The following is a 21092-nucleotide window of genomic DNA, read 5'->3' as shown; positions in this document are numbered from 1 at the left end:
AGGGTCAGACGTAAACGTGGGGATTGTTTCTTATCGACTTCAACAAATGGTAAATGGTCTTGTAAAGCGCTTTAACATGGTTTTCACACACATTCACACACTAATGAGACAGATCACCGTGCAGGGTGCTGCCATCAGGAGCACATTCACACACCGGGAGCAACTTAGGGTTCAGTGTCTTGCTCAAGGATGCTTAGGCATGTGGACAGGAGGAGCTGGGGATTGAACCACCAACCTTCCGATTAGTGTTCAACCCACTCTACCGTCTGAGCCACAGCCTCCCACTAACAAGTGGGAAGCATTGACTATCATTAGCTTACTGCTCACATGTCTGATGGAGTGTCCTACTGTTAGGACCACATGTTCAGGTCTCTACTCTGTCAGCGTTTAATGTCTTCTTCCACCTGATTTGCGAGCCTTTTCAGGTGCCGTCAATAAACCCCGTTTTCCCGTGTTTTCTCCTCTGTTTCAAGGCCACTTCCGGCGTCCCACCGCTTTGTTTAATCAACTGGGCGGCTCACTTTTCACGCGCCTCCCAGTTCTAGTTAGAAATGACAGCACTGATTATTTGGATGATCTTAGTGGAGCATACTAATGAAAGAAGCCTTGATACCTTATGACCATACATCTGGTGTAAAAATGACATTTAGTGCCTGAAACCAAGTGGTTTTAATGCATCTTCTATATAAACTACTTTAAAAATGCAATGTGCCCATGGGAATGTTACCTATTATCAAACATTTATAGCCAGTTTGAACTGGTATACGATAAAGCACACAAGTGATCCAACTGATTTCCTGAAACCCAAAATTAAAGTCAGTCAGAGCAGATTCAAGTTTTATTTTTTTTTCCAGACACTTTGGTTAACCAGTATGTTATCAAGGAACTGTTTCAAACTCTTTCATGGCATGTTCTACAGTTTCATGTTGTTATAACCATAGCAAGTTTGCAGCTATGTGCAAATATATAGCTGTATTTACAGTGTGATCATTAATGTTTATAAATTACAAATTAAGTTTCGGCAAAAAAAAGGGTATCTGTTCAGTTCAAATGAGAGATTATTACTGACAATATCTTTGAAGTTTCACCATCTTGTTTCAACAGCAGCAATGAATTTAAAACTGTTCAGAGCAGAGGCACTAGAAAGTTATCCTACTGCACACCACAGAGCAGAGTCTGTATTTAATTAAAACTGTGTAATATGTAGATTCTAATATGAACAAAGAAATAAAACAATATACAGTTACCTCTGAAATAATCTACTGTACCCATTGTGGGATGATGAAACTAAATTATCTGCAGTTCCTTCATGGCTGTTAGTGATTCAAGTCATCCTGATTTATTGAGAAGGCATAGAACTGTGAAGGCGACTTTCTGTCTAACACATTATCAGCGGGCTGACTGTACTTCTTTTAAAACATTTCCAAACATGTTAACCGTAACTTCCGCTGTTTGAACAGAGTTAAAGCAGTTGTGGTTCTCACATCAACTACAGTGTGCAACGGTTAAAACAGCCTGGACATTTAGACATAAAAGTACAGATGCCACTAATAACATTAGCTGTGTTAGGTTACAGTGTGACAATGAGCCATCATGAACAATGCCAGGACCATGAAACTGAAGTAGCTCAATGGAATTCATCTCTAAATAATCACTATTCACACTTTTCCTGCTGACGTGTCAAAATGTCTTCTGTGGCAAGGACCCACAGAGGCCTCTTAAGCCACTGTGGTGACCTTCAACTGTTTTGTGGTGAGACTTGAGTCAATGAAATGTCTGACATGTCCCAGAAATGTCATGATCATAACTCTGACATCGTCGCCTTAAACAAACGGATGCTATCTCTTGTGTTTCCTTTGTTTGATGACGAACAGATTCTCATCTGTTGGGTACATCTGTGCAGAGAGTTTTTTGTCAGACTTCCTGTGGGCTTGATATTTCCTCTTTCTCTTCTTCTCTCCCTTCTCTTGCTGTGATTCTGGTCCCTGCTTCTTCCCTCTTACAGTCCACAGACGGCCTGGTCCCTCTGGAGGTGCAAAAGGAACATGCTTCATTTTATTCTTCTTCCTCCTCTTCTTCTTCGCCATGCTCTCTCCTGTCCCTCCTCCTCTGGGAAAGTCGTCGTCTTCATCCAAAATGAGTCGAGGTGGTGGGTCTCTAGAGGTGGGCACAGGTCTCTTAGGTTTCCATGGTTTCGCACTGCCTACGCTTTCTTGCCGTTTGCTTTTATTGTGTTTATTTTTTTTGGGTGGTACAACGCTGAGGTCGTTGCTGTCATTAAAAAAGATATGGCTGTGGCTGGGTTTGTGGTTGCTGAAGGTTTGGTGGGGTGTATGGTTAGACTGGTGGTTGTGTGTGCGATAGCTGGTTTTCTGTTTCTTCTTCGGTGGTCCTGGTGTGACAGGCGTCTGAGAGAAAGCAGTGAAGCAGCCGTTGTTCTTCAGTTCTGGGAGAAAGAGAAACAGAAAGTAATTATCGCATAGATTTTCTTTTAAATAATTGTCTGTTAAGTGGCTATGTATCACTGAATGAGGTAACACAATGATTTAGTCTGTGGCCCTTTGATGTAAGATATCACAAACTGAATGAGCTGGGGGGGTGCACAGTTAGTGACGTGTTCTTCATCACACAGCAGAGAGGTTATTTATTATTTTAAACAAAACTGACAGATATAATTTAGTCTTTTCTTTAAGAAAACGTCAGGGATCAAACAGTATGTTTGAGTTTATTCATTTTAACTGTAAAAATACGGCCCATGAGGAAAAGTTTAGTGTTCATCTTCTTAAAGCTCGTCTTGTTCCTCTCTGACAAAGACACAACATACCATGACACATAACCCGTGAAACAATTACTGACTGCAGCTTTAAAAACAGAATAGATGTTTGTGTGTGTTCATCTGTATGACTTACCTTTAACCTTCAACTTCACCCGGTGTTGTCTGCGGTTAATGTCATCCAAATTGTCATAGCAGTTAATGAACGGGGTGTTGGGATGCACCCCATTAAACATCCTCTGCCGTGTACATGCCTGAAGAAAATGTACCGAAGTATCAGTGATGTGGTTTCCCCACACACACACACACACACAATGAAAATGTGGGCAGAAACGCCACGAGGACGGGAACAAAGAAAATCAGCAGAGAATCAATGTCACTTTAACCAGAAGTTCAATTTTAAGCAACAAACAAATCTCTAGAAGCTGAACCTGATGAGTGAACCTGAAAAGGCTGCAGTTAAAATTACTCTAAAAATCTTTCTTAGCTCAAGCAGAACTAAAGAATAACTAAAAGATGAACAGTGCTGGGAACTAAAGTTGAACTCCACTCTATCAACATCTTACATAAGAAATGTTTTCACATGTGTATGAGTAAAGAAACTTTGAACAGTGACTGCTCACAGTTGCTGCTGATACTCTGGGCTGTATTTGCTCTACAGGCCAGAAAGAAGCATGTAGAAGGACAAATACCTGCACATGTAATATGACAGAAAGGTAAACAGAAACTTGTGTAAGATACTCACGTGACCAAAATGTCCCTTTCTGGAGCAGTTGTAGCAGTAGGCAGGAGATCGACCATTGTCCTTTTTCTTCTTCTTTGCAGGCGGACCTCTCTTTGTCTAAACGCAGACAGAAAATTGAAAGAGCTTGTTAATAGAAAACCAAAATGTTTTATATAAAGTCAAGATCAGATTTCTTCTTTTTCTATGAACATGACGGATACAATAAAACAGTGGTTTAAACTTCCATTTGTCTCCCATTGTCCCTCTTCTCTGCCATCATTCCCATGCTCTCCATTGATGCAGACTGCTGTGTATTGTATGGTGAATATGGGTGCTGATATAAACCACTGATTACCGAGGTATAGTTAGAGGCCTGTAATGACCCTGTATGATAAGTAACCGTGTGTGTGTGTGTGTGTGTGTGTGTGTGTGTGTGTGTGTGTGTGTGTGTGTGTGTGTGTGTGTGTGTGTGTGTGTGTGTGTGTGTGTGTGTGTGTGTGTGTTGGACACAGGGTCCTGTCCCCTATGGGCCAGTGTTCTGAAAGCCTTGCATGCTCCAGCGCCCACAGCAAATATACACTGATAAAGAGAGAGAGAGAGAGAGAGAGAGAGAGAGAGAGAGAGAGAGAGAGGAGACACAGGCAGAGTGCATTTACTGCTAATGTCTCACACACACACACATGCACACACGCACACCTCATGCCATTCTCTAAAACACACACACACACACACACACACAGCTGCACACACCTTCACACTCATCTAAGGTGCCCCCTCCTCCTTCTCTCCACCCTGATTCCAAGATTACAAATGATTTGTGCCCCACGTCATTTCTTAAACATAGCTTAGCTAACCTCTTCTCCCTCCTGCTCCCCCCGCCCCTCTCCCTCCCACATCTACCCCTCACACTTGTTTTTTCTCCCCCCTCTCTCTCTTTTCCGCTTGAGTAGTTTTGCGGCAGAAAGGATGAATGCTATTAGAGCGTCGCGTCATTATCGGGTCAGGCCTGCCGGGCCCATCTCCATCACAAAGGCCAGGAGATCACAGACCTCTTGCAAGCATGCACACATTAACACACAAGCGCACACACACACACACACACACACACACACACACACACACACACACACACACACACACACACACACACACACACACACACACACACACACACACACACACACACACACACACACACACACACACACACACACCCTAAGGAGATCACAGTCCCCGACTCAAGCCCCCCGACCTCCACCCGTCCTGCCCCTCTTCCCATTCATCTCTCATGTAAATTGGCTGTAGGTCTCCCTCTGTCTCTCCCTCCCTGACCTTGGGCTTGTGTTATCTCCACATACTCTGATCCAGCACATAGACAGAATGAATGAAAGCGCGAGAGAGAGAGAGGGGGGGGGGGGTGAAATCCCCTCCTATTCTCCCATCAACCTGTGATAGTTGAGTGAAAACCTGGCGTCAACATGTGAACGTGTGCCTGCGTGCGTGTGAGTTGTCTGCCTCATACAATATTAATTAACTGGATGAACCACTCGAGGCTGTGAAGGAAGGTACATTAGTGAAAAGAAATTACTTTTATATGTCTAGTTTTATTAACAGTCAGCCCTCATCAGGAATCTGAAAGTGAAGTCATACAGGGAGCTCAGTTCAAGAAGCAAAGTTTGATAATTGATGTCAGTCATTTTTTTGTATTGTGCCACACAGGAGGCTTGGCTTGCAGTATAGAAAAATATACACAGAAAAAGACTATATCATGGTTACAAAAGCAAACTAACTTCACAAATCCGGGGGTTGGTTTCAGAAAGATCAACTTTATGCCTTCAATCTAACTAACAGACTTCAGTTAGATGCAAGCGGCAACCAACAGTGATGTGACCCACTTGTTTGTGAACGGCCGTTATGACACCTCGAGTTCTTGCTAGTTCGGAGCCAGAAATAACCATATATATACGAGCAGGGGAAGAACGAGCTGTGAATCTTACTCAATCGTTGCTACGTCCCAGGCACAGATAGCGGAAACCTGACTGCATCACAGTCAAACCCCCCCCCCCCCCCCCAAAAAAAAGAGTCTTTTTTTAGGCTTATTTTTTAAATAGTGACGGGATTATTTTCAGATGGACTGCATGAAAACTAATAAGAAAGAGGGACTTTAGCTTACAACAGCATCAGAACTTGTAGTAAAATATATATTGACTTTTTATTTCATGAGAGAAATTGAGTGGGAGTCTATCGACCCGGAAGATTTTTGAAGCAAACCTGTCTTGTCCCTCAGTTATATTGCAGTTTATAGCAGTTCTGCATTGGCCTCATTTTTTAAATCTGGAAGCTTCATCCACTTTTATATACACTCTATGTTTAGATGTCTAAATTTATGTTTTGCACAAAGTTGTTTAAAATGTACAAATACAACAAAACAAAAACAAAAAACACCATTTGGAAAAAAAACCCTGCAACCACAGTGATTTTCCCGCAGGTTATTTTCCTAACGCTTTCCTTTCTCATTACTCGCTCCACCATATTATCAGCTAACCACAAATTATAAGCCATGTTTTCTGACATGGGCTGTGGAATGAGCTCAGTTCAGGTTCATTCACAGTGCAGGTGCACGACGGGCACATAGATATTTTATTTGTTCAACTGATTCACATTTTTAAGTTAGATTAAAACAAAAATGACACCTGTTCATGGAGGGCAACATGTCATCCAAATTTTCCACCAAAGTTTCTGTTTCTGATGAACAGTTTCTGATTAAATCTGAAACCGTAAATCTGAAACATAGTGAGTCACAGCAGAGCAAACGTTTGAGGGCTGAAGTGATTCTCAGTCACCTGAAAATTTCAGGAATAAAAACTCATTTCATAATTAAAAAGATAAAAGGCTTAACATTGTAGTTTACTCCCACTTTTTTCATGACAATGCCAAAAGTTCCCGGTCTCTTTTTGTCTGTGGTTGTGAATAGTTCAACCACAGTGTGACTTTTTTCTGTGTTTTATTTTTTTTAGAGAGGCAAAATTGCATTTTAAGGATATTTAAGGAAAGCCTGAAACCATCATTGTGTCAAATGTGTTTTTTCTGGCTTCTGTCTTCTTAATCACTTCGGAGCCCTGTAGACTTATCTTGTGACTCCTTGTGGGGGTCTCAAACCCTAGTTTGGAAACCACTAACCTAGGAATTTGTTACCATTTGGACTTTAGGTATACTTTACTGTAATCATGTAGACCTTCAGGCCATGACCACAAGAAAACATTTTCAGTTACATCTATACTTTTTCCAAAAGGCCCGAGCACAGTCTCTGTTCCATTGCTGGACACCTTCAGGCACGAGCAGAGTTTGAGGCTCCATTAGAAAACATGTCTGTTTAATTAACTGTCCTCTGACCTGAGAAACACCAGGAGAAATCCTGCTGATACAACATGATGTCTGGATCTGTTGCCATTCCAACAAAAAGAGGACTGAAGGGTTGTGTGTGTGTGTGTGTGTGTGTGTGTGTGTGTGTGTGTGTGTGTGTGTGTGTGTGTGTGTGTGTGTGTGTGTGTGTGTGTGTGTGTGTGTGTGTGTGTGTGTGTGTGTGTGTGTGTGTGTGTGTGTGTGTGTGTGCGTGTTTGGGAGAGTGTTTGAGAAGGTCCTAAAGGCTTCACTGTGTGGACATAGACAACCAGCCATCCGTGGCCTCTCATGCATGCACACACAGACACATGAGCGCTCTCTCTCGCTGTCACACACACAGACGTGTTTTCCCACAGTCGTCCCAGCACATACACCGCGCCTCTCTAAGCCCCGCTCTCCTCTGCTCCTTGCCTTAGCTGCTGGTGGCAAAGCTGTGATAATCCTTCGGCCAACACAAAGCTCAAACTGTTACAGACTACAATCTGAAGGAAGGAACACACACACACGCACACGCGCACGCACACACACACACACACACACACACACACACACACACACACACACACACACACACACACACACACACACACACACACACACACACACACACACAAGCCTGTTTGCTTCTCGGATTTTGTTTGATAAGTGTGTGTGTGTGTGTGTGTGTGTGTGTGTGTGTGTGTGTGTGTGTGTGTGTGTGTGTGTGTGTGTGTGTGTGTGTGTGTGTGTGTGTGTGTGTGTGTGTGTGTGTGTGTGTGTGTGTGTGTGCGTGTGTGTGCGTGTGTGTAAGTAAGAGGAAAGGGGGTCGGATCTGAACAGTAACGGGTGGTGGGAGCATGGGGGCCGGGGCCAGCAGCACTGTTTTGCATATGTTATTGCAGCAATAGGGAGAGGTTTGCATATGTTACTGGATCCACTGGGGACAGACTCTGCATGCTTTATCATAGAGAACAGCCTCGCAACACAAGGCAAGACTACTGGGCTCATACCAAAACAAACACACCCCTGTGATGAGTGAGTGTGTGAGTGAGTGAGTGAGTGAGTGAGTGTGTATGTGTGTGTGTGTGTGTGTGTGTGTGTGTGTGTGTGTGTGTGTGTGTGTGTGTGTGTGTGTGTGTGTGTGTGTGTGTGTGTGTGTGTGTGTGCCATACCAGTATGTACATATTAGGTTAACAGGGAGGATTAATTAGACTGTTGTGAATTAGAGATGAAATGACTGTGAGGTGAACATCTTCTCAGACACAATACAATAAATGATCCATTAATCCTCTTATTCTCAGAGAATATAAACTGTGTGTTTCACAGATTTTAAAGAAATTAATCATAATGTTTACTGTCACTCATGAACAGGAATGAGAAAATCTGTTCTTCTTAGAAGACTGTTAAAGGTGGAGGTGTGCAGTTTGGGAGGCTACAGAGGGGGAGGAGGAGGAGGAGGAGGAGAGGGGGATCCACCAAATAACCAGATGTGATTCCTGCCCCCTTTGTGTCTGCCAGTTCACAAAGACTCAGACCGAAGCCCTAACCCCGCGCCCTGCGAGGACTCACTCACACAGTGTAATTCCCAGAGGCTCTTTCTATCTCCTCCCGTCAGTCAGTCAATCAGTCTGAAGACAATCAGTATGAGTCCTGATTTTCTCTTCAGAGAGAGAAGAAAAAAAATGCTCCTGGAATGTAACGATAATGTGATGCAGGGGTGAACGACAGGGGGCTGCCACCTCTGGAGAAAACCCCCCTTTTGGGGCAGCAACTGGCGGTAATCTGGTCACAGTGTGGAAGGCGGAAAAGAGGATACACGCTAATCTTTTCAAACCTCCGTCTAAGTTGTACCATTTCTTTTCTTAACTGCCGAGTTCAGAGGCTTCTTTATGTTGTGGCCAGTGTGAGGCTATGTTTTATGGAAATATACTTTATTCCCAGCAGTTAGACAGAGACAACACACGTGCACCCGAGAGACAAGGATTTAGATATACTATATATACAGATGGACCGAGTCTCTTATGCTCCAGTCAGGATGTTAAACCCTGATGCTACATCTCAGCCAACCAATCACACACAAACACACTTACACACAAAACACACACACACACACACACACACACACACACACACACACACACACACACACACACACACACACACACACACACAACAACAACAACAACAACAACAGAATCGACACCATCCAGCTAAGCGGAAAGTCACAATGACCTGTAAAGCCTGCAAGACCTCTGATAACACTGCACCTGTGTGTGTGTGTGTGTGTGTGTGTGTGTGTGTGTGTGTGTGTGTGTGTGTGTGTGTGTGTGTGTGTGTGTGTGTGTGTGTGTGTGTGTGTGTGTGTGTGTGAGAGAGAGAGAGAGAGTGAGAGAGAGTGAGAATGTGCATTTGTGTGTACATTCCTATGGTTCTGCATGTACATTCATTAGTGTACGTATTAGAGTGAAAAAACTGAATTGAGCATTCCCGTCCTTCTGAGTGAGGACAGAAAACTCTACGTAAGATTTGATAAAGATCTGAGAATTATTTCTGTTTTCATTATATTTGTTTCTTTAATACTCTTCTTAATTTGTTTTTTGATGTCTACAATTTAATCCTTTTTAAAATGCAAAGCTTTGGCTGTGACTGATGATTGTTTTCTTAATCAATTAGGCTGCTAATTATTTCTTTCATTGATAAATTAGTTGTTCAGTCTATCAATTGTGAAATTGAAAAATCTTTAAATTGCACAACAAAAATTTGCCAGTGTTTCAGGCAGCGTCTTATTTTGTCTGATCAACAAACACAAACCAAAAGAAATTCAGTATAAAAAATATATAAAACTAATTAAATTAAGACTGGTATCATCAAATGTTGACATTTTTCTTTGACAAGTGACTCAAATAATCAAAACAGTTGATTATTAAAACTAATTGTTTCATGTCTGATATAAGATGCAGCAATGCGAGTGTTTTTCTGTGTCTATTTTTTCTATACTGCAAGCCAAGCCTCCCATGTGGCACAATAAAAAATGAACTGACATCAATTATCAAACTTTGCTTCTTGAACTGAGCTCTATGTATGACTTCACTTTCAGTTTCCTGATGACGGCTGACTGTTAATAAAACTAGACGTATAAAAGGCATTTCTTTTCACTAATGTACCTTCCTTCACTGCCTCGCGTGCTGTCGGTGTCTCACATTGAGGGAGAATAAAGAGTTGAGAGCCTTTTGACACGGCAGAGGTGAGAAGACTGTGCCGTCTGTACCGTACAATGATGAGGCAGCAAAAACAGCTCACTGAATAGACGTGGACTTAAAGGATTTTTACAGAGCTCTATTCGAATTGGGTACATTCATGTAAGAGGAACAGGAGAGAGAAAAAAAAAAAGAGGTCAGCCAAACAGAAGGAAGGACATAATGAGAAGTGGAATAAAGGTAAAAACTTAAAGAACAAAGGACTTAATGCTTATTAATGATAGAATAAGTAGGAGCTGTCTGAGTTTTTTTTTGGAACATACGAGTTGAATTGTGATTAAGTTTTTACTCTTATAACGGTTTTTCTATTAAAACTTGCAGTCAGCTTGCACTGCTTTAATTAGAATATGAATAGTAGATTTGATAATAAATCACCTTATATATTTTTTTCTTTGGCCTTCATCTGTGTACATTACATATATTTGACATTAAAATATTTACCTTATACAATAAGGGTAAATCTGTTTGAATCACTTCTATGTTTGTGTGTTTTTATGTTGTGTTTATTGACCATTTTTGACTTTTTTTTCTTTTCCAGAGATGTTGTATGTGTGTGGATGATAAGATTGTAATTATGAGCCTTACATATGACCAGCACACAACTTTATATTCAAAACTACAAACACTTAATTTTTTCACCCAGTGAAAATTATACTACTGGTGTAACTATAAAGAACATTGTTTTTTAAATGTATCCGACTTAAAAAAAAAAAAAAAGAAAAAAAGATTTCCCTTATGTTGCAGGATCTGAGTGTGTTTCTCTGTTTGACCACTGAATGGTGCTCTGTCTCCACACGGCAAGCAGAAACCCAACAATGATCTCTGAGGTGAGACCGGCTGAGTTAGATGGAGAACATTCATACAGAGTTATTCATTTGTCTTTAACACAGCAGGCCTGGTGCGCGCTTTAAAATGTAGTGTAATGCAATTATTTTCTGTCTCTCTTGAATACAGAGCAGGCTATGCACGAAGAACTTTACTTAACAGTTTGATGCAGATGGACGTGTGCTACAAATGACAGAGAAGCAGAAAAAACAGCGATGCAGGAACATTAAGTACCAAAACACGCTTACACCGCTGACTTTGCTGTAAATGCAGTGATCATTTTAACCCCATAAGAATAAACACACTATCTTTATGTATACTGCAATATCAAGTCACTGTAATATAAAACAAAGAATTTGTAGCCCTAATTTTAGTCAAACAAAACACTTTGATATCTATTTAAAATAGAAAAAAAATATTTTGTTAACATGTTTGTGAATTCGACCCTGAATATTGACTCCAGTTAAAGCAGTATGTTACCCGCTGTCATGTACCTGCTATATGTTTTTCTGTATACTAGTTAAATCTGTGATAAACACAATCGAACTACTCTGAAGCAGTACGTCCAGTGAGTTTCTTCATCTTTAAAAGGAATAGAAAAGAACAGTTGTGACTAAAATCAGTCACATGTCCTGCAGCCAGTTTCACAGAGGCTAAAATCTAAAAGCTAAAAAATAATCAATTAAAATATCTGTCATGTATGTATATTTATTGTTTTTAAACCATTGTTCAGTTTAACTATTTTAGCAGGGTTAATTTTACACAATGGGATGGGGATTTAACGTACTGCATTGTTGTTCATTTAAAAAAAAAAAAAAAAAAAAACATTTTGAAGAGTTAATTTGAAGGTTTAGTTTTTTAAGTTGCAATACTAAATGACAACTTGAATGTCTAAAGCTCATATTTGCAGCAATTTATTCTCTTTAACTACAAACAATGCACAGAAAAATGAAATGAGCATGCATGAATTATTCAGCTACATATTCTAACTTTGTACTGTGCTTTAATTTAACATAGAAAACCAGTAATACAGTAATATTCTACTGTGTTAGCCAGACACTTTGTCCATGGAAATTTAATGGTATTTTCTTTTAATGAAAATAAGAGGATTTAGGGGACAAAATGTCCTAACCTTGGGCCGACAAAGGCATATGTGAATTGGGCATACTGCCTGAAGAATGAAAGCGAGACAAAAACGTATAAAAAGCTAAAACATACTAAATGAAAGAGGAAAGAAAAGCAGCCAGGTGAGAAAGAAGGGACTTAAAACGGCTTCATTTAGGAGTCCAACATGAAGGTCACACACGTTTTTTTCACAGGCACCCTGAGACATTTACACGCACATGTGCACACACACGCAAACACGCACGCACGCACACACACACACACACACACACACACACACACACACACACACACACACACACACACACACACACACACACACACACACACACACACACACCTGTCCCTAAGGAAAAGATCAATACACACACCCTGATTACTACATGAGGAGAAAATCCGCTCCATGTACTCACACACACACCACTGGGGGCATAGGTACCGATCAATAAACACCGACGTACAGGTGTCACCACTACTATCTAAAGAGAGGCCAATCAATGCTCACACACCGACATACCTGTACCAATCAGCTGCTGTGTGCTCTGATTCACACACTCCACTCCCTCTCCCTGTGTCCTTCACCCTGTTTAATACACTCACCCCTCCTCGTTTCCTCTCACCCCTTCACCCCTCCTCAGCTCTTACAATAACACACCTCTCTCCTACTCACTCCTGCTGTCTCTGCCTTCTCCTTTCTGTCTCTACTTCATAGTACATTTCTGCTCTGTAGGTGAGTCATGTTATATCTAATGTCACATGGCCTCTTCTCACTCCTATACAGCTATAAAACACACACACACACACACACACACACACACACACACACACACACACACACACACACACACACACACACACACACACACACACACACACACACACACACACACACACACACACACACACACACACACACACACACACAAAAGGCACATGGAAAGTTTGATTGGTGTTTAACCCACATTCAGTCTCAGAAGATAAAAGGAAGAACATTCTCACTTCAAATACCCCTGCTGGTTAAACTAAGCCTTCACTTCCCGCAGCAGCCAGTGGGTGGCGCTCTGGTCTTAACCCAGCACAGCTTGGTCCAGGAGGAAAAAGTCACTGTGACTTGTATGTGTGTTGCTGGTATGCATGCACACATTTATGCATGATCTTTACATGCATTAATGCAGCCAGTGTGCAGACTGCAGGTCACTAAACCTGCACTGGTCTGATCGCTCTCCTTCCATTCCCCTCTTCATCAAGTTCTCCTACTCCTTCTCGTGTTCCTTCTTTTCCTTGGTTGTTGGCCCAAAAAGATTAACGTGCCTCTTTTTTGCCCTTGTCAAATATTTCTCTTGAAAACACTGCTGAGTGCAAACGCTGCATGCAGGGAAGTTAGGAAAAAAAACAATTGATCAGCTGATAGAAAATGAATCTGCAACTTTGTTAACTGAGAAATCATTAAAAGCAGTTTATCAGGTGCAAATAAAATAATTCACCAGTTGTCAAAGGTGAGGTTCAGTTGCTGTTTTCTATTCTTATCAACACTACAAATCTGCCCAGATAACAAGACCATACAACCAGTCAAGATCAAATCTTTTGGGTTTGCAGCAAGGCATTCTGGGAAATGAAGGCCCAACAGAACAAAACCTAAATGATAGAGGTGTGCACTTCTCCCACTCAAATTCCACCACAGTTCATGAAATATCATATTGATGATGAGTAATTTGGGTATTTTTTTTTTAATTATAGTTAATATTTACAGTATTTAGTGATAAAAGTGGAAGGAGGTAGGTGGAGAGGGTCTGCAGGAAAAGGAGCTTCCCCTCTATGTAAAGCTGTATGAAAAAGAAAGAAGTAAAACCAGGGCATCTGTGGGCGTGTGTGTGTGTGTGTGTGTGTGTGTGTGTGTGTGTGTGTGTGTGTGTGTGTGTGTGTGTGTGTGTGTGTGTGTGTGTGTGTGTGTGTGTGTGTGTCTGTGTCTGCGAGTGAAAGAGAACGATCAACTGTCTTTTTAAAATGAAAAAGCAGATTTTTGTGTACATATTACAGTTGTGTACAAACTTGTTCACACCTATATGACACAGCCCCAAATAAAATGTTGTAGATATCTTTTTACTCCATTTGCTGCTCTCTATATTTGTAGAAGTGTGTGTGTGTGTTTGTCCATGTGTGTCAGTATCGTAGCTTCTCAGTAAATTCCCCCAGGGCTTTGTGGTCTATACTGTGTGGTTTGGAGGAGTTTGTTAGTTGATGGCCAGGTGCAGGCAGACAACACATACACTCACGGAAGATAAACGGACCCAGCACACCCACGCACACGCACACGCACACGCACGAAGGATAAATGGACCCAGTAGCAGGGAGGTCTGACAGAATGCCTTTTCACACCTGGCTGAGCCCAGCGGAAGGTGACAGAGTCACATCTCCCAAAGCGCGCGCGCACACGCGCGCGCACACACACACACACACACACACACACACACACACACACACACACACACACACACACACACACACACACACACACACACACACACACACACACACCTCACATTGGGGAGTTCAGGGTCATAAGCAGCATCATGAATAAAATGAGGCTGTCTTAAACAGAAGGAGCCCTGTGTATGCATGTGTGTGTGTGTGTGTGTGTGTGTGTGTGTGTGTGTGTGTGTGTGTGTGTGTGTGTGTGTGTGTGTGTGTGTGTGTGTGTGTGTGTTTGTGTATGTGAACACACGAAAAAAGGTTTCATCATCTTGTAAGGCAACCAGAGACTTTCGTCAGCATGTTCTCCTCTCATCTGTGGCTCAAAGTGAAACTACACTTATAGCATCCTCTGCCAGCACACGAGCAACAATTAAACTCAACTCCCTTCCTCTCAGCCAGCGTCTCCCCTGGAACTTCTCTGTCCCGCTCCCTCCCCTCCTCCTCCTCCTCCTCCTCCTCCTCCTCCTCCTCCTCCTCCTCCTCTCTCTCCGTCTCTCCCGCCGTGCTACCCCAGCGCTAACGATGCTGCCTTTTCATTAGACAGCCCCTGCTAATTAATCTCCATAGAGGAGAGTGACAGACCTCCCCCAACACACACACATACACAAAGTGCACGCCAAGATATATGCAAACACACACTCTTCTTCCCTCTTTCTCACTCCCTCGTCCCGCGTGGTGTTGGCAGCCCATTTCATGCTTTATCACGTCTTTTAATTGACAAACAAGCTGCTCTTTTCTCTTAGGCTGAGGTCTATATCACCCCCTCGCTCAGATGCGCACAAACACACACACACACACACACACACACACACACACACACACACACACACACACACACACACACACACACACACACACACACAACTAAGGAGCCAAGAAAACTAGTTATCTTTTGCATTTTGGAAAAACACACACAAATAGGCAAATGCCTCCTGCTGACATATGGCCCATGTGACTGTCACACAGTTTTCTACTCTTTGACACATTTTGAAACAAACACACACACACACACACACACACACACACACACACACACACACACACACACACACACACACACACACACACACACACACACACGTCACATGTGCATTTAGGTTGAAAATGACGCATAAAGCAGTTCCCGTCACTGTTGGCACTTTCTAATCTTTTGAGATGTTTTTCTTTTCCATGCTTCGTTCATCTGCTGCAGGGCAAGGTCAATACCAATCACAACTGACTTATTGATTTTAAGTGATCGCGTGACACCTTTGCCTTCACCGTGCTCATGGAAAAATTTGTTTCTTTCATGTGGCTCTTTGGAACCGCCACATGCTACACTTGTCATATTGCTAAAATCACCATCACTGCTTGGTTGACTGTGACAATATTTCAACAATCCTACATGAAACAGAACTTTATGCGGAATCCACTGCTGAGTATGTTCATTTATTCCTGTATGTCAGTCATGTTCTTTCAATAAAAGCACTATCAATGATGAAAAAGTCAGAAGGACATGTTCTGCTAAACTTTAATAATATTACATATTCATGAAAACCTATTTTAGATGGTAATATTTAAAATATTTATTTTCTGATCAGGCACGTTCTGGATGAAAAAGACTAAAGAAGTCTCACTGGCTGCTTTCAGAAAGCTACTGGCTGAGTCACGCCCTCTGCCACCTTGTTCTTTCACATTTCTCTGCTTTAATTGGCATTACAGGCAGAACCACTACATCTACTGGGAGCAAATTTTATACAGGTTGAGAACAAACTGTTAATACACTATAATTCCAGCTTTTAACATAGTATTTGATTTGTAAAATGCATCTTCAACATTTGCAATTCATGACTTTTCAGATAAAAAATTAGGTGACCTAATAAGGTAATTAGGTGACCAAAGAAATTTGTCAACTTTGTTTTCAGCTCCTCTGCTCCTCTAAAGACATACTTTGTCATAAAGATATACTTAAGACCAGTGGTTCTCAAATGGGGGGTAGTGAGGCCATTTTGAGTGGGACTGAAACTTATTTTGAAGTGTACAGAACTGCTTCTGGCACTTTTACTTTGAAGGACATGTGATTCCCATAACGCAGCGTGTGCACTTGCTGCCAGCGTTATCATGACAGTAATGATCAAAACTGCCAATGTCACCTCAGTAGATGAAATTCAAGATAAAACTGCGGCTCAATTGAGATTCCAAAAACCGGATGAGCATCACCAGTTTAAACTTGTTTGAGAAGAATACACAGTGTGCCTGTAAGTCCTCTATTTCATTGGGGTTTAAGCCCTATTAGCACTTTTGTTGGCATTTCATGTTATTAACAGTGCATAAAGGCGTTGTGTGTATTACTGCACTACTTTTTGTGAAATACATTTTAGTTACTCGAAAATTTAAAAAAAAATTGAGTCACGACTAAGCGACTAAGGAAGAGCGTGGGTCCTGAGGCTGGACCAGAACCACTGCTTTAGATTTTGTCCGAGTGCTGATGTATTCAGCAAAGGGGTTTAGAAAATTTCTCCTGACCAGGTTGTTCGTCTGGAAATAATGATTAGGAAAGAATCTTGGGGTAGTTTAACAGTGTAGCGACTGGTGGCACCATATATGATATTTGTCTACTCAAACTTTACACATACTACAATTACATACACTATCTCCAACACTATCAAGAAATTGCTACCAAACACATTCAGTAAGACATAAATTGACAAACGGGTTCTACAGAAAACAAAACGACAGTCAAAGCATTTAATGTATATTGTTGTAATGTGTTTTTAGTTTTCTCTGCCTCTGTTTCATTCTGATCAATAGTTTTAAGTGATCTATCCTTTTTGAGAACACAGGTACCAAATACCAAAGTTAAAAGGCTCAAAACTACAGCGACAACTGCACCTTTCTCCTGGATTACTGTATATTGACAAATGTATCGTGATAATGCCAATGTGTACTGTGTGTTCGATTTAAGGTTTGGCAGGGCACCTTTTATTCACCTCTTAATTCGTACGACACAGTATCTATATATGCCATCCTGATCTGGGATTCACGTTTGTAAAAAGACTGACTAAACACAGCCAAGAGATCAAAACATGAAGAAGTGGAGCAGTGCTCAGGTCAAACTGTGAACAGTGTTGGTTTACAGGGGTGGGATGAGGCTTGCTGACAGTGTTGGTTTTGTGCAAAGATACTCACTGTAATGTGGTACTGCCTCCAGACCTCTGGACAGGTCTGAGAAGAGAAAAAAAAAAAACACACTTGATAAGGTAATCGAATACATAAACAGATCCACACAAAGACTTTTTGTATAGGTCGGTAAAAAGTACAACAGCTTACAGCATGTATGGTAAGTGTGTGTCTTACTGTAATTGAGTCAGATCCTAAAGAGAAATTAAGGAAGAAACATTTAGGCATACACTGGTCAAACTGATTTTTGTTGTAGAAGAAGAGAGGTGAAGTATCGAGAGATGCTGATTAACAGGCAGGCAGGACAAGAGAGGCCAGACAGAAACTGAAAAACAGACCATTTGATTGCCTGCCTGAGTCGTTAAGTCTCAACCCTTATCACCCTGATTTCTCAGGAGCTGTTTTCCATCCATGTGTCTCTGCAGTCAGTCACCCAAACAGCCAGTAAGTGAGGCAGTCAGTCGTTTTTGTCCCGGTGTGGCTAAAGCATTATCTCCGGGGCTTCTCCACGCTGTTCCTTAAGCATTCCGACATCCTTTCCCAACCGCCGCCACTTCCCACTGGGAAATTGAAAATGCTGCAGTCGCCGCAGGCAACAAGATTTATCTACTTACATACCTACTGAGTGGTAGAGACAGAACGAGAGAGACGGCGCGGCAGATCCAAGCCTTGTCTGTTAAAAAGGCAGTGTTCAGTTTGTACTCGCACAAACTAAACAAGTTCCCCAACACATTTTTTATGAAATACGAAAACACATCACATTAAAAAGTGACTAATTTGGCCTGAAATGTTTGTTCACGTTCTCACTTTCAAAACTGCCTGTGCAGAACTGTAGGTACTTTTTCTGGCTTAATTTAATCTGTTTGGATTTGAATAAAGAAAAGAAAAACGATATAAATTTCAACAGCTGTATCTTCCTCCACCTCTCATCAAGCTCTTTTCTTTTCTTTAACAAACCCCCCACCCATCCACCCACTCACAACCACTCCCCCCCCGTTTGCTCTCCCTCCAGACCGCCATGGTAGTGTGTTGTTGTCGAGGGCGACAGGCGAGGCGAGCGACACACTCGCGCTCCATCAACCGTCTGTCTTTAATGAGAGACACAGAAAGGCCCAGGGGACTGAGACCTGACTCTCTTTCTATCTTGAAACACACACACTAATACATACAGTATAATTTGTGAGGAAGAAAAAAAAAAAGTTATGTGTTCCAAGAAAAGGGTAATTACAGTACAAAACAACTTCGCACCTTTGTTTGCTGTTACAAACAATATGCAAAAGAGTGGGGAAGACAAACACGACGATGTGGACGAAGAGGTGAGTAAGAACGGGCTGTGAGAAAAGGGAGGAAGAAAAATTGGGTTATGTGTGTCCTGGTCTACCCTCTCCCTCTGGTGTTCACCTGGTTACTCATCCATTACACAGAGCACAGTACATGACTGACTGACAGAGAGAGAGACACAGAGAGACACACACACACACAGAGAGAGAGAGAGAGAGAGAGAGAGAGAGAGAGAGAGAGAGAGAGAGAGAGAGAGAGAGAGAGAGAGAGAGAGAGAGAGGGGTGGATGGAGGGGGTGAGGCAGGGGAGACATGGGCAGCTTCTTACATCCACGCAGGGTTTTCCATTCTTTGGCATTAGTATAAATGGCCAAGGTAATGAACGCTGCAGAAGGATAATTGTCATTGATGGTCATTAGATTTACCCTTCAGCACGCGCACACACATGCACGCGCACGCACACACACACACACACACACACACACACACACACACACACACACACACACACACACACACACACACACACACACACACACACACACACACACACACACACACACACGCAACAGCTGGAATATGCAGCATGGCAGAGACATAACTAAGCTGTAATTGCTGAAGTGTATCAATTAATGTGAACAGCGGCGTGTGCTGACCCCTGGTCACTCATTATTATCAAGAAAAGGGGAGGGGGTGGGGGGTGGAGAAAGAGGAGGTGGTGGAGAGAAAGTAAAGTGGAATGTTTACTGTATACGTCTGTGATAAAGGTGGTTGGTGTGTCATCGTGTTTACGTTAAATAGTAATTGTTCTTTATGACACATGTGGCCACATTAATGAGCTTACTTTTTCAAGAACATGAAGTAATGTGAATCTGAAGCATTTCACTCCCTTCTGTTTTCTATATATACAGTAATTCTTCATATCTTGACTGTGTATTTGCTTGATGTGTGTTTTTATGTTGAGATCGTGTGATAAATTGCATTGCAATTTTGGGACTTACAAACAAGTTTAACCACAATAGTGTACACACAAATCATAGCACAGAGAGCTTTGTTTAGTCCTGCTATGTAGTTTTAGATTCCTTTGCGTTAAACAGTCAACATGGGCAGAAGTATGTGGACACAGACTACTCTAGGTAGCGCTTCGTGGTTTCAGCATGGCCTCTGAAATATTAACATATTAATGCTATAGGTGACAATGAAACTTTATGCAGCAGTGCACTTTTTGCCATTTCCAGTCTCAGCATGACAATGCACAACCTGTCTCATCTCAAGGCGTCAGATACTCGGGAAAATTCTAGTTTGGGTTTAAAAAAGTTATTTTAAGCAAATAATGTGTTGTATGTCGTGTACATTACTTTACATTAATTAGGTTACATAACTTACTTATTTCACAATCAAGGCTGATTTTTGTTGTCTTTCAAATCCGGGTTTTCTGGGTGAAAGCCCTAAATTTGTTTCATCCAACCAGAACTGACCTCCTGCCTATGTTCAACAATTTCTTCTAACGTTTGGTTGTCCACATACGTTTGGCTATCCAGTGCATTAATTGTGATGAAGGCAAGTTTGGCTTTCTAATCAAGTAAAAGGAGTGCTGTACTCACGTCAAATAAGTGTCCCATCATGTTGCAGCGACAGCAGCGTTTGTTCCAGTACGAGCTCTCACTGCAGGACATGTAGAGGTGTCCAGGCAGGCCACAGTTGTTGCAGTGCTTATTGGGACATTCAATGGACTGGTGACCCGGGGTGCCACAAAGGAAGCAAGGTGGCAACTTCTGCACACGTACACAAACACACAAAACAGTTAGTAGTTTTACATACTGACATACAGTGCGTATAAGCTGAACATGCTCCTGAGAACTGCTGGGAACTGACGGTGGGCTCAGGACAGGTCTTGGAGAGATGTCCGATCTTGTTGCAGTTCCTACAGTGGACGTTCTTGTTCGTATAGTATCTGTTAGACACCCGCTGTACTGCTGTCCTAGGACCCCTGTCTTTGTTGTAGATGTGAGCCTGAAACACACACAGAGTTAATGTATCACTGACATCATCATGTTGATGTAAGGTTCAGTGGATAAACTAGAATTTTTAGGCCA

At 41.9% G+C, this 21092-nt stretch overlaps 1 protein-coding gene across 2 annotated transcripts in view; it reads right to left on the bottom strand.

Annotated features, from left to right (window-relative positions):
- Positions 1-825: 825 nt before the first annotated feature.
- Positions 826-21092, bottom strand: part of zcchc7 (zinc finger, CCHC domain containing 7) — a 50671-nt gene continuing 30404 nt past the window's right edge. For both annotated transcript variants that reach the window (XM_069697460.1, XM_069697461.1), the window contains 6 exons: positions 20872-21009; positions 20601-20771; positions 17726-17761; positions 3519-3614; positions 2910-3027; positions 826-2446 (listed from right to left, as the gene is read on the bottom strand). In XM_069697460.1, coding sequence (XP_069553561.1) covers positions 1839-2446; positions 2910-3027; positions 3519-3614; positions 17726-17761; positions 20601-20771; positions 20872-21009 — 1167 coding nt within the window. In that variant the 3' untranslated portion in view covers positions 826-1838. The remainder of the gene's footprint in view (positions 2447-2909; positions 3028-3518; positions 3615-17725; positions 17762-20600; positions 20772-20871; positions 21010-21092) is intronic.

Source organism: Brachyistius frenatus, unplaced genomic scaffold (genome assembly GCF_029030835.1).
Source record: "Brachyistius frenatus isolate BFR_SWC_R1_liver_20210118 unplaced genomic scaffold, ASM2903083v1 Contig_23, whole genome shotgun sequence".
Lineage (NCBI taxonomy): Eukaryota > Metazoa > Chordata > Actinopteri > Embiotocidae > Brachyistius > Brachyistius frenatus.
The sequence above is the reverse complement of the archived record's forward strand: the minus strand, read 5'-3'. Positions and strand labels throughout refer to the sequence as shown.